General features: G+C 40.6%; 1 protein-coding gene across 2 annotated transcripts in view; it reads right to left on the bottom strand.

Annotated features, from left to right (window-relative positions):
• Nucleotides 1–229: 229 nt before the first annotated feature.
• rabep1 (rabaptin, RAB GTPase binding effector protein 1) overlaps nt 230–16,886 on the bottom strand; it is a 41,348-nt gene continuing 24,691 nt past the window's right edge. Inside the window, exons 12-19 of one of the 2 annotated variants that reach the window (XM_005725397.1) lie at nt 16,576–16,674; nt 13,814–13,954; nt 10,703–10,892; nt 10,564–10,575; nt 7,240–7,295; nt 3,960–4,058; nt 3,497–3,613; nt 230–1,296 (exon numbers count right to left, since the gene is read on the bottom strand). In XM_005725397.1, coding sequence (XP_005725454.1) covers nt 1,195–1,296; nt 3,497–3,613; nt 3,960–4,058; nt 7,240–7,295; nt 10,564–10,575; nt 10,703–10,892; nt 13,814–13,954; nt 16,576–16,674 — 816 coding nt within the window. In that variant the 3' untranslated portion in view covers nt 230–1,194. The remainder of the gene's footprint in view (nt 1,297–3,496; nt 3,614–3,959; nt 4,059–7,239; nt 7,296–10,563; nt 10,576–10,702; nt 10,893–13,813; nt 13,955–16,575; nt 16,675–16,886) is intronic. The other variant, XM_005725398.1, reaches the window with a different exon arrangement.

Genomic DNA, 16,886 nt, shown 5'->3' with positions numbered 1-16,886 from the left:
AAAGACCCCGACACTTAAAGGTGATTTAATTTAATTAGTAGCTTCAGAGACAACAGAATCCTCGTAGTGATGAATGAACCGTTTCTTTACGCTTTAGAAAAATCACTCATCGTGGGGACATGTCTGCGTGCCATCCATCCATCACACCTTCAAAAAGCCCGCGATAAATTAAAATCTTCAGATATACATCAAGGAAAGTCAAAAAAAGAAAAGAATACCAGGAACAAAGTGTGTGTTAAAAGCCATTACTTTGCAGTTTTAATTCTGTAATTTCCCTCATCACCTAAACATCCGTTTACCTGACATGACCTGGATTAACTAGTGTTTCTTCTTTTAATTTTTTTTAAACATGTTGAGAAACACAAGTTTGAACGTGACTAATGTTTCTTCACTGTATTTCTGCAGCTTTAAAAAAAAAAAAAAGTTTCTGTGAGACACTAAAGAGCAACAAACAGAGCAAAAACACAGCAGAGGGTGCTGAAGACATGAAGGGTATTGCTCGCATTTTGTTACGTTCCTTATTTTCTTATCCCAGTTAAATTATGTGCAAGTATTTTCCATCCTTCATCGTGCTGCTGTCACAGAGTTAAAAATGACCAGAAGAGGGTTGAAATGTCACAAAGAGAGAAAAAAAAAAAAAAAGCAAGAAAACTGGAGGAAAAAGGAAAAAAAAAACAAACCCAAAACAAAACACGGAAAGCACAAGCAAGAGGAGAAAGGAAGCCATTATCAACCGCTTTGAGAACAGACGGAGGAAAATTTATGCATCCAATTATTTTCTATTTACCTGGAAAGAGAAGTCGCAGATGAAAAGTGCTTCAGAGGACGACAAACCTTTTTTTGGTCGAGCTAATACAGACAGTCGTATCTACAGTAGAAACGAGACAGACAGAACCCACAGGGAGAAGCACCTCCGCCCGCTCCCTCCGTCCACATTTAGTTATTTACATTTTATTTTTTTAGTAGTGTTCTTCTTCATTATTCTATCTGTGGTGTGTTCAGAGACTTCTAATGTACACAAAAGGCCATGAGCTCCTCATGCCACGTCTGTCCATGTCCCTCCAAACTCTTCCAAGGTGGTTATGGGGGAGGAGGAGGAGGAAGAAGAAGAGGAAGGGTCGGGTAATATGTTACTGGGTCGGTGAAATAGAAAGAAGGGGAAATGAAAGTGAAGGCAGTTGTCCTTCAGTGGTATCATGTGTCTGGAAGCTGATTGATGTCAGTCAAGTTGGTGTCATTGAGGATTACTTTGATTCGATCCAAGGAGTCCGCCTGTCGTATCCGCTCCAGCTGTACCTGAGGACACGGACAAATGGCGATTAATTCTCTGACATGGGAGGATTTCTCATACAGCACTTTAATGCTTTAATAATCAAATATCATCTGAAGGGAGTTCTCCACATAAAAAATGCAGAAAAGTTACTTTTTAAAAAAAATTCCCCTCCCCATTTCTTTCTTCTTTCTAATTTTAGTACTTTACATTTTGTTTTCTTCATTATATGTTATTTTTGTACAAGGTTTATTAGTCTTGTGACCCTTTATTCACATATATATGGTTCATGTGTCTATTTTATAAGGGTTAGTACCTTGCATAGCCTCTCAGATCTCAGAACATAAATTAATGCAATTCTGTGAAGGTCTTTGGCGTGGATCATTTATGAACAAGTAATCCCTTTGTGGTGGAGCTTGATGTATTTAGTTACATCCTTTTATTGGACAGGACAGAGGACGCAGCAGACAGGACAGAGGGGAGAGAGAAATGGTCTAAGGTAGACTTGCACTGAGGCCTACAGAAGTGCTGCAAGTTGTCATTTTTAAACATGAACAGCAGCTAATGTGAAATAATGTGTTTATTTAAGATTAAAAAACTCTATTTAAGCCTTTAAAATGTAACTGACAAAATAAATCAAAAGAAGAGTAAAGTAGCTGGTGAGTGTATATTTGAGTAAACTCAATATTTTGTGTCTTTGAGTAAGTAATGTGTTGTCCAAAGTGTTACAAAGTCACCAGTTCTTCTATAGTTTGCTGTTAAATTGACAGTGACGTCACTAAAACATTTTTTTCCCCTCTTAGTTTTACCGAAACAAAAATATTTGCATTGTTAAAACTAACAGATGAAGACTGTGACTGAAGCTTGTGTTTTGTTTTCTTAAATAAAAATGATAAAAAATGACTAAAACAGCTCGGTTGCTTGAGGGTTAAATATATAACACAGTGACTCTTTCCATTTCTTTGCATGTAATCTTAAAACCCGGTTAAAAGCAGCTGTGTCCCTTCTCCTTCATAATGCAAAGTCATTTTATGGTTTTACAGTTTGGTCACCTCGGCCATCTAAAGCTTTGCCCTGCATGTGTTTTATTTATTTTGACTTTTAGTTTTTCCATCCCTCCTGTATCGCACTTAAACGTGCTTCTTTTAAATGTTGTGCTACTTTAATAACTCACTCAGCATCTGGCCTGGGACAACAGCTGGAAGGCAAGCATTTGGAATATTTACAGCGGTGTTACAGTTGTGATACTGCAGTGTCTTGTAGCGTGCAATAGACCGCTGGTTGCGACCACAGCTACAGTCACTGCTCCCTCAGTTGTGGCTGCACCGGCTCAAGCCTGCACCGCTGTGTTTAGAAAGATACGTCGAGCAGCTAACTCTCGAGCTCTGTGGCTGACCACAGCCGGGACTGACTGCAGATCTGATTGTGACTGCAGCCAGATGATGACAGCTGTCCCCGCCGCTGTGGCTGCTTTGTTTGTCATGACTCGGGCTGTGACACGCCGACTACATGCAGCATCAGAAGCTGTACTGAAGTTACTGCGCTCATGAGGTCCTGTGGTGTGTTTGTAATACATGTGCTACAGACAAACCACAGTTTACTCAGCAGAAACACACGTTCAGAACACCACAGATTCACACCAAGCTACATTTCTGGCAGGTAGTGTATAAACCCACCAACTGTACACATGAGGTAAAACACAGGAGGGGTCTGCAACAACCATGAAAACATTCCCCGTCATGACCTTTTGGGGGCTCTGAAGATTGTCAGAATATTTGCTGGTAAAAAAAATTAGATGTAAATCGGGTAAACTTCTTAACTACAATATTTTCAAATAAAATCTAAACATCCTGCATTAAAATTAAAGACAGTATTCACTGTTTGTGATACATTTTCATAATGGTTTGGTATATTTACTGGCTTGTGTTTTATTTCTGTGTTTTTGTTTTTAAGACAGTTTTTATTATTAAATGGACGCGTTCCATATATTTCTCCTCTGATTTTTACCTGTTATAGTCGACTGAGAAGCTTCCAATACATATACATAAAGTTGTGGTCAGAAGTTTACAGATGTTATTTATATGCACAAACAAAGAACCTGAAGTCAACAAATAAACTCAGAAATTTTTGGCTTCACGGTTCTTCTGTTTGGTTGAATGTAAGCTGAACAACTCTAACTGGCTCGTTGTTGACCTGGTGGAGGTTAAACAGACAGTCGCTGCTTACCTGAAGGGTCTGAGAAAGTTTCACAAAGTCCTTCTGAACCTGCTCGCTGACGTCCAGCTCGGTCTGCAGCCGCTGGGCTTTGTCTTTCTCGTCGAGGACTTGACTTTCAAGTGCACTCTACAAGGACATGCGCACACAGGTTCGTTCAGAAAAGCTACACCGTCTCAGTATTTAAAATAAAATCCTAAAGTGAAACAGAAACATCACAAAACATCTGCCTCACAGGGCCTCATAAAGCTGTCAGTAAACTGCTGTCGTGACACGAGGTTGGGATTTTACTGAAATATGAGCTGCTCGGTGGATCAGATGCTGCATAATCTGTCGGATCCTGATAAACTGTATAAAATCCCACAACAGCCGGGTTAGAATGACGATGATGATGTTACTGATCGAGTTAAAGTGAATTTTTGGACAGGGGTGGTTGTGGTGGATCAGCAGATAAATGTGCGTGCCAAACACGGACCTTTGCAGTGGTGAGCTCTTTGAGCTGCTGCTCCAGGCTGATCCTCAGGCCCTGGAGGCTCCTCAGTGTCTCAGTCTTCTCGGCCAAACTGCTCTCCAGCTACAAAAACGATGTAACGCAAATAATCAGTCGACAAATAAATGAGATGCAGAGATGTTGATAAAAGATCAAGGCAGATTCTATGAGCAGTGGTAAAATTAATAATAAGGTTTAAAGGCTTTGTTCATGGATTTTTGCCCACTGTAAACGACATCTGACTATATCATATCAGCACTGCATTTTATTAAGTACGTAAACTTTATAGCTCTTCATCTCAAAAAAGTCCTACGTGTGCAATAATTGCAATGACTGAACAAATGATAATTTCAATAAATGCAAAATAATGTGCCACCTACAGGACTTGAGTGTCTCAGTGGGAAAGTACAAAGACATTTGCTGGGTAAATTAGTGGCTTTATGTGTTGAGGCTTTTTTGGTCTCTTTAGGGCAGGGGTGGGGAACTCCAGGCCTCAAGGGCCAGTGTCCTGCAGGTTTTAGCTGTGTCCTTGATCCAACACAGCTGATTTAAATGGCTAAATGACCTCCTCAACATGTCTTGAAGTTCTATAGAGGCCTGGTAATGAACTAATCATTTGATTCAGGTGTGTTGACTCAGGGTGAGATCTAAAACCTGCAGGACACTGGCCCTTGAGGCCTGGAGTTCCCCACCCCTGCTTTAGGGGATTCCTATTGGCCTAACATTGGTAGAAAAGAGCTGCTGTGCAGATTTTTGGATTTAAACATGACCGTGCCTGAGAAAAAAAGCCTTTTTTCTTTCCTTTTTAAGAGAGTGCTTCTTTGATGTTTGAGAATATGTGTTTCGCTTGGAAAGAGCAACTCAAACAACAGTTCAAACAACAATTCCTGGAAGCAATCTTATTACAGGAAGCGCTCCTTCTTAAAAAACGGACCCAAAACAAATATTTATCTTCCGTCTGTGTGTGTTATTTCTCAGCTAAGTTTGTTTTGTCTCACGGGGAAAACAACACCAGTTTGCTGCTAACCTCTCTTTGTTGTGTCACCCCATTTGCAAGATTATAGAGACCATATCTGCAGGGTTTCCCCCCTGTGTACGATCTGAGTGGACTAATCGGTCAAAGCCGATTCTCACCATCTGGAAATCTTTTGAAATATGAATTACTGTAAAGTATTTTCTTTTGATATACAGCGATGTCCAAAAGTCTTGAGCCACCCCTTATTTCTTTATAGTTTGCTGGGAAAATGAGAAATAGGTGCAAACATACCATGTAAGTACAGTAAATACAGTACATAAGGGACATTCTAACTTTCTGATAGCTTCAAAGTCAATACTTGGTGCGACCACCATTATTCTTCCACATAGCTTCAACTGTCTTAATTTCTTACTAGTCTTCGTGTATCTTTCTTTAGGCTTCTTGAAGGACATTTAAAGCTGTTCTTCGAATGTTGTCTTCCTTTTTTTCTATGCAAGAGCCTCCATCTTTTTTTAGACTGGCCACAGAAACTTACTGCATATAAAACCTCGTCACTGATTCTTAGTCCAGTTCTTTTGTCATTTAGTATTCCTCTGTCTCAAATGCATCTCAGGTCCTGTGTTAAGGTCTTTGCTGGATTTGGATATGACTTTCAGATATAAGACATGCTGTGGAGGTTGTTTTGTTGGCCTGTCACTTCCTCTCTTGTGCTCCATTTGTCCACTTTCCTTAAATATTTTAAAGTACACACTGCAGACAATCCTGAGATATGCCAAGTTTACAAAAAGTACCATTTTATGCCTGTCAAACTGTTATCTTTGGCATTTTTCAAAGAAAATATGAAATGGAAACAAATTTGTGAAAAGCTCCTTGCAACAAAAGGCTTGAAGACAGTAAAACTGGATCTCTGTGAAGTTGTCTGTGCACACAACACTCATTCATCCGTTGATTTAGTTTTAATTAAATTTTTTATACTTTTTTGATTTGATTTTTTAATGAATCAAATCATTCCTTTGAAAATGATCAGGTGCAAAGCCAGGACAAAAAGTGGGTGAAAAAGCAGCTAATATCCAACAAAAATTTTGAAAAACCTTCAGAAAGCCCAAAAAACGATTGTGCAAAATCCCTTGAAAAATAATTCAATGGAAGTCTCCATGGAAGCAAAATACAAAGAAACGAGAAAGAAGAAGAAACGGGAAAGACCATCTCTCAACCATATCTCAATCTTGAGTGACAAGATGCAAAAAATTCAGCTAACGTTTGCTCAGATTGGTTAACTGCAGTAAACTAAGGCATTAATTTTAATCCCACGAGTCCACAGAGTGAAGCAGATTTCCTCAGTCTGCACGCCACGCTGCAGAGTCCGAGGTATCTACAGAATCTGAAGACAACGTTCATCTCTGCTAATCCTTCTTGGTCACAGCACCCAGGCTGAATGACTTCATAGTGTAAAACCCCTAAATACCTATTTTATACCTTTCTATTTTTTAAAACGTACTTGTTTATACAACAGTGACGATACACAGTTACATTGCTGCAGTTAAACAAAATGCAACTGATACTAGAAGTCCTATGTACTTTGCAACAGCTAATTTGCAACCTTGACCTTGGTTAGGGTTAGAAGACCTTAACAACAAAAACAATGACAGCAATAATAATAAATAATAACAGTAACAGCAACGACTACGAATAAATAGAAACATTTAAGAAAAACCATTAAGAATTACAAAAAAGCCATTTCAGGGATCACAGATTTGCTTTTCTTTAAGTCATAATTTTGCTTTTGCATTAAAAATGTTAAAATCAGTTAATATTTTTTATTTAAAAGAAGACTGACCAAATGTTTCTTTACATTTTGGTGACGAGGTTTAACTTACAATCCTCATTAATAGCTCCCCTTGTGTTTACTTCCTGTTTGAGATACTCAAACAGGAAGGTCAGTTAAAAGAGAGTTTCTCACAGTTTTTTCACTACACAAGTTACTCCAGTAAAACTGGAAATAACGTTGAGTTTGGTGAGTATGAGTCAAACAGCGAGGAGGCTGGTGCCCCCTTCTATATCATAGTCATTTGATCCAAGTATTGATCAGTGCAGATTTATTTATCAGGATGAGGAGAATGACCTTCGCCGTTCACACAGGTTAGATTAAAAGAGTTGCAGGTACATGAAAAAATAAAAACCTGTGCATTTCTCCCACATCTACATTAGTATTTTGATTTTTAGCATTATTTGAAGCACATTATCCAAATCTTTTTCCTTCACTGCATGACAATTTCACAGAAGACGTACCTGTTCCTTTTCCGCTTTTATTCGCTCCAGCTCCGTCTTCAAACTGGAGAAAGACGCTGTGGGAAGAAGACATCATTAGAGGATCACACGGCGCTCATCTGAATCTCAAAGCCTGGATATTCTCTCAGGAATTATTACGAGATCCCCTGAAAGTTATGAATAATGCAACAAAGCTGCTTTGCCCGGAGCTGCAGTGTGTGTTGAGCTCAAACGAGCGCACAACTAAAAGAAACAAACAGCACAAGCATGAAACACTCCAGCTGTTAATGACTACACTGACTCACTGGCCACTGACAACAGAACCGGCACCAAAAATCATCCATCAAGTGGAAGCACTTGTGTTTAAATAGAGATAAACCTCCTGGTACGTTGTAAAGAATGTGTACTTTCTTCAGTCAAAATCTCCCAGAGAGAGAAGTCTAAAGCAGCGCAATGCAAACAGTTCGGTTTTACAACTAAAACAGGACATTTAGTTTTATCAGTCATCAGAAAATGAATTAACGACGAGCCCTTTCATAATGTGTACATGAACCAGCTGCTAATGCAAACAAAATAACATGAATATTACTGGGTCTCTTGCTCTAAAGCAGGGCTGCCCAATCCCAGTCCTCAAGAGCTACTATCCTGCAGCTTTTAGATGCATCCCTACTCCAACACAGCTGAATCAAATGGTTTGATTACCTCTTCAGCATGCCATCATGTTTGGCAAAGGCCTGATAACAGGCCATTCATTTGATTCGGGTGTGTGGGAACAAGGATGCATCTAAAAGCTGCAGGACGGTAGCTCTCGAGGACCGGGATTGGGCACCCCTGCTCTAAAGCATTAAATCAGATGTTAAATATCTCCTTAACCTCTGAACTTAAGCATGACAAGGGATAAAGGATCCATTAAAACACACTTGGGGGGAAAAAGCAGCTGTCATATAAATATACCGTATTTTTCGGACCATAAGGTGCACCAGATTATAAGGCACATTAAGCGAAACAACAGTCAGATAAGTCAAACTTTACTCAACTTATTCTTCTTGGTTCCTCCACTTCCGTACCACTGATTCATTAACGTTGAATTGTGTACCACATAAAATCGGTTCAAGGTCAGTAAGCGCGACCAGAATTTATAAATAAGGCCCACAGGATTATAAGGTGCACTGTCGATTTTTGAGAAAATTAAAGAATTTTAAGTGCGCCTTATAGTGCAGAAAATACAGTATTTTACTTTTTTGAAACGAGAGAGATAATGCATAAAAATGTATTTATGACCCCGTTACATTCAGTAAATGATTGCTTTTTTTAAATGTGCTTATCATTCCTGCACTGTTTCCTTCATCTATGAAAGATATTCTAAAGCCGTGACTTTATACACTCTTTATGGAAACCGGAGTTTGTGCAGACAGCTCTACCAGATATTTATCCTGTAGTTGGCTGGTTTAAAAGGGAGGTATTCCCTGAAACTGCATACAGAGTAAAGTATTCCGAAATTAAATCAAATGAAAGGAAAAGCAGCAGGTTTGTCCACAGCCTGTCACAGCACGTACCTCATGATAACTCTCCTCTTTGCTCAAGGTCTGTTAGTTATGACTCACTGCAAATCATCACAATGCTATGGCTGCAAGTAGAAATCCCGTTCATGATAACATGTATAAGTTCTAATGGCTTATCTTGTAAAATGAAAGATATAGCAACACAAGGTGTTTACATTCCCTAGTGCAACAACAAAACAAGCACAGACACATCTGAGAGGGAGAAGAGCCCCTCAGCTCCCAACGGTGACTCCCAAAAAGAGCTGCTTTATCTCTGTGAACGTTTTTTGTAGGAAGAAAATAGTTTCTCTTGAAAGGTGGAAACACAACAAACCTGTCTCACCACTTCAGCCCTAGCGGGAGCCGTCCCTTGAGAGGGTCGTTGATTTATCATGTGCCTCATCACATGAGCCAAGGTGTGGGAAAAACAGGGAGTGGGGCATTATCAGCAGAGGTTTCGGGTGAAACCATTGTGAGATCTCGCCTCACCCTGTTATGTGACTTGTTGAGATCAACTGACACAAGATGTGAGTGGGCGTTAAGTGTAACCAAGGTAACATCCGACCCCACTTTCTGAAATCCATTTATTGTGGCGGGAATGAACTTTGCATAACTTCCGGGTCAATCTGCTGCATCTTCCCTGCGTCACGGCTGATGCGGTCTCTGTGGTTGGTGTGCTTGTCAGAAGTTGACTAATTACTGACGCCATATTGCTTGACAGTGTGAAATAACCCGGCCAATTCATTCAGCGTTGTGCCTCCACTTGATGGCGAATCGGTTACTTTGTTTGTTTATTATAATAATGACAATGCGGAGCCGGAGTCGCGCAGTCGAAACACCGGTAAACTAACACTAGGCCAGTGAAGCTTAAGTTTAATTACTGGTTTTATTTATTGAATACCTGTTGTTTTTGGTTTTTTACTATGGGCGAATGTTAAATGAACACTTCCAGAGTTGAGTGAACGATTTGATTTTTGTCCGTTTTGGATGTTTTTTGTTACTTTTTTAATTGAATGCCAAAACAGCCTATGGGACTTTTGAATTGACTTAAATTCCTTCTAGATTATTGAACTTGTTGCACAACACTTGAAGGTTAGACATCCTAGTTTCAGTAAACTAGGCGGTGCACAAGGTCAACACACAGCAAGGTACATTTTTCAAATAGCTTAACAAAACAGATAAGGCCTCAGTCACACAGGCCTGCAGACCTGTCAGCAACCATCTACCAACCATAAATCACAAGGGAAAAATTAGTATCCTCAGACCAGTTGCAAGTGGTTGCAGGAGGTTGTTGGCAGTTGCTATAGGACGTGCACGGTGCTCCACCAAAAACCTCCTTGCAAATGCTTTGGTTGTGGTGACAAGGAGTTTGCATAGAATGAAATGCAGACTTGTCTGCAAACCTTTGCAAACTACTTGTCAAGCGGTGGTGAAATTGTGAGAAGTGTGATGCAAACCTTAAGCAGAGAGTATTTGCCTTCAAAATAAAAGCTGCATCTTCTTAAATGTTTTGTTTGGTCAGGCACAAATTTTACGTGAAGGTGGATGTTTTCCGTTTTAGGTTTTTTTGGTACACCACCCAGCACAATCACCAACCTATATCAACCACTTGCCAACCAGTCGGGGGACTGGAGGTTGCTACAAAGAGGCTAACTGGTCTCTAGGCCTGTGAAAACTACATTAAAAACATGTGAGGGGAAAGCATCATGTTAAATGCTGACTGCATCATTAGTCTGCCAACTAAGTCATCAACGCACACACATGCAGGCAGCTAAAGTGAGCTTGTTCAAACTGCTGATCATACCTTCCAGGATGTCTGAATGACAAATGGGGAAAAACAAAAAGAAACGGAAGATCGTTTAAAAAGGTAGCAGTTAAAACACAAATACACACCCTATAGCTGATCAATGATTTAAACACAAGTTGATCGTTCAGAGTCTCACCTATTTCCTCCTTACATCCCTCGATCTCCAGCTGCAGAGTGTCCTCCAGGTTCTCCTTCAGGCACTGCTCCGCCTGGATCTGCTCCTTCAGAAATAAGATCTCAGCCTTCAGCTTCTCCTCCATGTGATCGGCCGACGTCCGTAACGCCACCATGTCCTCACGCAACCGCAGCACCAGGCCCTGGAGCTCCTGAAGAAGAATCAACGAATAACTTTACAACCACCAATGTTGACATCCCCGTCACCTCCGTCGTATACACAACATTTTCTTCTGATGTGATGCGACTGTTCTGCAGGAAATGATCAGAAAACCTTAAATATCCAGGGTACCAGTACGTACTTCCATTCATGTCACAGACATTAAATTAGTGCAGTTTGCTGTTAAAAATATAATATATATACACTCTGCAATATTGATTCGGCCTTTATATTAAATATGGCTATCGTCTGTATAAATTCAGTTACGAGAGCTTAAAATGCTGGAAAAAAAAAAATTCCAGTCACTCTTATGTACGTAAAACATGATATATGTAGGATGAAGGAAACCAACTGCATGGCTTCGCTTAAACTAAAGTTATTGTGTATAAAAAGTGGGCCACTTCTGATTGGGTTAGATGGGAACTTGTTTTTATATTTGGTTGATTTTATATGGAGTTACTCAGTAGTAGCCAGACAGAGGCATACTCTCTAGGGCAGGGGTGCCCAATCCCAGTCCTCGAGAGCTACCGTCCTGCAGCTTTTAGATGCATCCTTGTTCCCACACACCCGAATCAAATGAATGGCTTGTTATCAGGCCTTTGCCAAACATGATGGCATGCTGAAGAGGTAATCAAACCATTTGATTCAGCTGTGTTGGAGTAGGGATGCATCTAAAAGCTGCAGGATAGTAGCTCTTGAGGACTGGGATTGGGCAGCCCTGTTCTAGGGGGCCAATTTGTAACCCGAACACTGTATTTCTACCATACTTTGCTGAGTTATTGTGTTTGAAAGGACTCTATTTCACCATGACAAGTTTTATAAACCTCTTTTGGAGTACTATAAACTGCTGTGGCCTGTTTTGGTTTCTGAGAAATTACTGAACTTCTTGGATCATATTTCTCATTTGACAGGTACCCGAAACAACACCTGTAGAACACAAATTTATCCAAGCACACATGAATGATTAAAACAGATACCTGTACATGGTCATAAGCCATCGCTTGACGTCTAAGACTGTTTACATTTGCAAGTTATGTGACAGCTGGGAGAGAGAACGGGCAGTTAAATGACTCAGAGCAGCGGTCTAGACGTCCAGCTGTCAAAAAAGGAGACTCAGCTGATGTGGCGCTGATGGGGTATGCGCTCAAAAACCACTCAGTTATTGGGTCACTCCTCCCAGCCCCCCTCCGTTAATGGTTTTTGACTGGATGGTGCTACAGATGTTTCTGATTGTGGAGGTTTTTTACGAGATAAGACACGTTTATATTTAAACGATGCGACTCTGAATCCAACTAGTAGTTAGTGCAAATTAACGATTGCAGTAATGGATATCCACGAGGCTTTTGAATGCATAAATCTGCCTCTGCTCGCATCATGATGAATGCTTAGAAGCACATTTAGAAGTGGAAAACCACTGAATGAATTGCCCATCACATTAACACGATTTCTGGTATCCAACAGTAGCTGAAAAAGAATGCACACCTACTATAACTGGAGGAGTTCTGGCTCTCACAAAGCAGATTTAAACGATTACGTTTTAACCACCAACATGTTGCGAATGTCACAAGATCATCAGCCTCCGCTAAAACATGAGTCCGCTCTCTTTTGTAATGCTGAAGAGTAACTCAGCGTGAGGCTGAGAGTAACAGTGTGGGAGGAGATGTGTGTTTGAGGCGGGAGGGCAGCCCACGGACGTATAATAGATTTATGTGTGCAGCAGACTTTTTTTCCACCTCATCAGATCAGCTCAAAGTAAGCAGCACTGCTGTTAATCACTGAATATGAGCTGGTGGAGCCACAGAGGTGTTACCACTGAAGCAATTAGCCGAGCGCTTCACTGCAGGGATCAGTCTGTGTCACTTTTATCGCTGTCTGTGGCGTGAGAGCGGACAGAGCTGCTCACGCTGCGACAGCTTTTAAATGAACAGTTGACTCTACTGACCGAGAGCAGCAGGCTGTGAAGGTGCTTTTATATTTAAACCCTGCATCATCTGTATTCTTTACCAGCTCAGGCTGGGTGGAGATGATTTACTTAAAAGTTGGAGAAACCCGGCGTAAATGTGGAGGAACTTTATACAAGGAAGTCTGTCTTCTTAAAACCTGGCACAAAGTTTAGATTTGAACATCAAGCAGCATCATCCAACCTGCTGATGTATTAAGAAGCATCGTCCACTAAAAGCACTTAACAGAAAGGCTTGCATATGGGGCTATCGAAGACAGGCTCAGATTTTTACAAGGTAATTTTTTGGAGGGGATTGTTTTAATTATTTAGTCTTTTGGTTTAATAAGTGCAGTCAAACTAACATTCACCGAGCTATCTGGACTCTTCAGATTTCAACCCAATACTTTTCCTTGCACAGAAACTGTCTTCAGCAAACCAGCAGCGAATGGGAGCAGGTGATAAGGTTGTTCCATCTAAGCACAAGTGCAGACTCTCATCCCGGCCTCCTCTTCTAGTCCTCCAGCAAATCCTGGGTTGTCCTCCAGGGTCCTCTCCCAGTAGGACATGCCCGAAACACCTCACGATGAGGCATCCAGGCATCCGGCTCTATTCCCTCTTGAATGCCCGGCTCCTCACCTCATCTCTAAGGGAGAGTTCAGCCACCCTTCAAACTAAACTCATTTCCCCTGCCCCTGCATTTTTCAGTCATCACCCAGAGCTCATGATGGTAGGTGATGGTAGTGATCTCGTTTTAGGAGCCAGAGAAATACTGTTTGTTTGTTTGTTTGTTTGTTTTTTTACTTAAAGTCTATCCAAGTGTAAAGAACTGCATAAAAGCTATAACCATGAATAATTTCAGAGTAAACAAAACTACAAATCTAGACTTTAAACTGGTCTTTGGATGCCTCCTTTCAGACACATTTCAATAAGTACCACTGAAGTGTTATGGATGGTGCTGAGGCTGCACGTACTTGAACAGTAGTGGGCATTTGGAAGTCTTCTTGCTGCTGCAGTTCTAAATGCAGCCTGTGCTTCCCCTGCAGACTCTCGTTATCTCTCTGTAGTCGACTTAGCTCATCTGCCACCTGCTCCCTGGACTTCAGCAGCACCGCCTGAAACAAACAAGCACAAAGAATAAATCCTCTCGTCATGTGTCACTTTTTTTTTTTTTATGGCGCCTCCTGCCATATGAAACCATCAGCCCGTGAACACATGTGAAGAGTGACTCACAAGCCAGTGTCTGCTTTTAGAGCCACCTCCACCTAAATATCCCTGCAGAGCTAATATTCAGCTAGGTGTAGCTCTATAAATTAATTTATGACGCTACGACTTCTGCACATCAAAGCCACCAAAAGCAAAGGGGATGCCTCTCATCAGTCGAAGACAAGACTGTTTGCAAAGTCTTTCAAGTTACTTTGATGCCTGTGCTGATGCAGCTTGCAGAGGCACATTCATTATTGAGAATGCTTCTGTTTCAGGTGCTTCCTGCTTTTCCTTTTGGACAATAAGCTCGGAGAAGAAATGTACCTTGCTTAGAAATGCACTTCACATATTGACACAGAGATTTTTTGCAAAACCTCTGTACAGGAGCTGATATGTAGATTCGGACAGATGTATTTAAATTTCCTTTATAGAAGACTAAATAACTGCATCTCAACTGCAAATACGGAGGTAGGGACGACAACTGATGTTGCATGTTTATTCAAATTTACTTACAAAAAAAAAAAAAAAAAGCAATATGGGAAAACATCGGGCTGATTTAATGACTTTTCAGGGTTTGGATCGGATATGCGTCTGATCCCGACCTAGAAATCATTGACCGTGGGCTAACAGAGCAGAGAGCTAACAACAACTAGACATCAGTGTGGAGATATTTTACGCCTGCTACACTTTTTCTTTGTATGTTTTTTTTAATTAACTGCAAACTGTGGTCAAAGTGAATCAACGTGAGTGACAGGCTCGGATGAGACAATGCTTTCTCTCACACTCTCATCACGTTCATGTAACACTTGCAGGAAGCTTTTAGAGCGCTGACAGTAACATAACATGCTGTCAGCACCTCGCACAATATTTCACTTTACTTTCTTGTGTCTCTTGTCATTTCCGCTCCACACACGGTGCGTTTATGAGGGCAACGAAAGAAGAAACTAACAAGACCGTAATTAACATCCGGAGTCAGTTCATTAAAATATATTATACTAAGAAATACCAGTTTGATAAAATGGATTTAGTTATTTGTGAGCAGGGACGCACTGTTTCAATTTTATCTGCTGACATGGAGTCAGTCAGTCTTAATGTTTAAAGCGACACCAGTCTGAGACTCAGCAATTCTTCATAAAATAAAATCAACCATAAATATATCAAATAATGTAAAATTTATTGATTTGGGATTTATTAGAGAGAATAAAGTGCAGTAATAAATGACAACGGGCCCAGGATCCATCATAATTCACTGGTTATTGTAAGGTGGGAAATGCAGAGAGACAGTGGTAAGGCTTTTTGTCACTGGTTGGCTGTATTGTCAACAATTAATTCTATCTTGAGCACAGTTTGGGTGATCATTTGTGCCAAGGTCTCTAAAATCTGATCGATGCTGTAGGAGGAGCAGCGATTCTTGTGAACTGTGGAGGGTCAGATGGATGCTTTTCCACAGTACAAGCTCATTACGCTCGTTATGCTTTGCAAGTGCTAATTTCACCGGGATTCTACACACTGCTGTTATTTACAGTCACACCAGCGTCTCAGTGTCCTGCACATCCTCACACACACACGCCGGCACGTGGAGCTGACAGAGAGAGCAGAAAATAAATCATGTTAATCAAGACAACGACAACATGTTTGTTACCTAAGTGTCGTAAAAGCTTCCCAGCAAGCAATACACAGAACCAATGTAACCAGAAAGGAAAAAGCGTAATTGTTTTCAGTCTTGTGAGTTCACTGTGACCACAGTTTGCAGTAAAGTAAAAAAAATGCTGCAAATACACAAATAAAAGCTGCTGGTGCAGCGGATGTGAAATACCACCAAACTGTTGCTGCTTGCGGCAGATTGTCACCTATATCTGATCCAACCTTTTGCATGTCACGTTTAAATGAACACGTCACGCTCAATTGTGACCAATTAACACCTTGAATACATAATATTCATGTGCTGTCATTTCTTAATCATTCAAGATTAAACTGGTTATTAAATAAGCCATCGGGTAGTTAACTGGTTAGTTTAACTGATAAATGTTGTGCTGTACTTCAAAAACACTAAAACTTTTAATATTTTTGTGTTTTTGACTGTTTTAAATCAAATATTTTGGAGCTTAGCACTGTTTTTGATTGGACAAATATTGGGTCTTCTTAGGATTCAGTGCTGACTTAACACTCTTTAATTTTACTTAGTAATGCAAATAACATTTTCTTCAGCTGTGCACTTTTGCTGCAGACAGGAGCAACTTTTTGACACTGAAGCAAAATATTCTTTAGCCACAAGCTCTGTCACATCAGCAAATATTTGTAGTGTGGGAGGAACAGTGAAGTTACTTCTGTAGAGGCAGAAAAATGCAAATCCAATCATTAGTGCCTCTGAGGTGCAATTCAGTCTGGCAACACGTCGAATAAGTGACCGAGAGTCTGTTATCTGAGCATTTATTTAAGTATGTGCAGACTTGCCAGAGCTGATATTAAGATCCAGACACAGCTGGCAGGAACAGGCGATACAGAGCTCACAAATGAATATGCTGCTCACCATCTGTTCCTGTGTGTTCCTCTTAGCGTCACTGAAGGCTTGCTGTAGTGTGCTGAGCAGTGTTTCTGATTCCTGGACTCTCTGCATGAGGCCAGATACCTACAACACACATGCACAAAAAAACAACAACCCATCAATAAGACAAAAGCAAGCAGGCCACAGTTACACAGACATGCAATAGTTCTGCATAGGGCACAAATTACTTGAAATAGTGAGATCATAGGTTCAGGAACTAGTACACTAGTTCGAGCCAGCTGTGGGCAGTGCTGCACTAAATTAACTTCTGGTTTTAGAAGTGACAAAATGCATTC

This window comes from Pundamilia nyererei, unplaced genomic scaffold (assembly GCF_000239375.1).
Source record: "Pundamilia nyererei isolate P.nyererei 1_Seehausen unplaced genomic scaffold, PunNye1.0 scaffold00015, whole genome shotgun sequence".
NCBI lineage: Eukaryota > Metazoa > Chordata > Actinopteri > Cichliformes > Cichlidae > Pundamilia > Pundamilia nyererei.
This window is presented reverse-complemented; position numbering and strand designations above follow the sequence as displayed.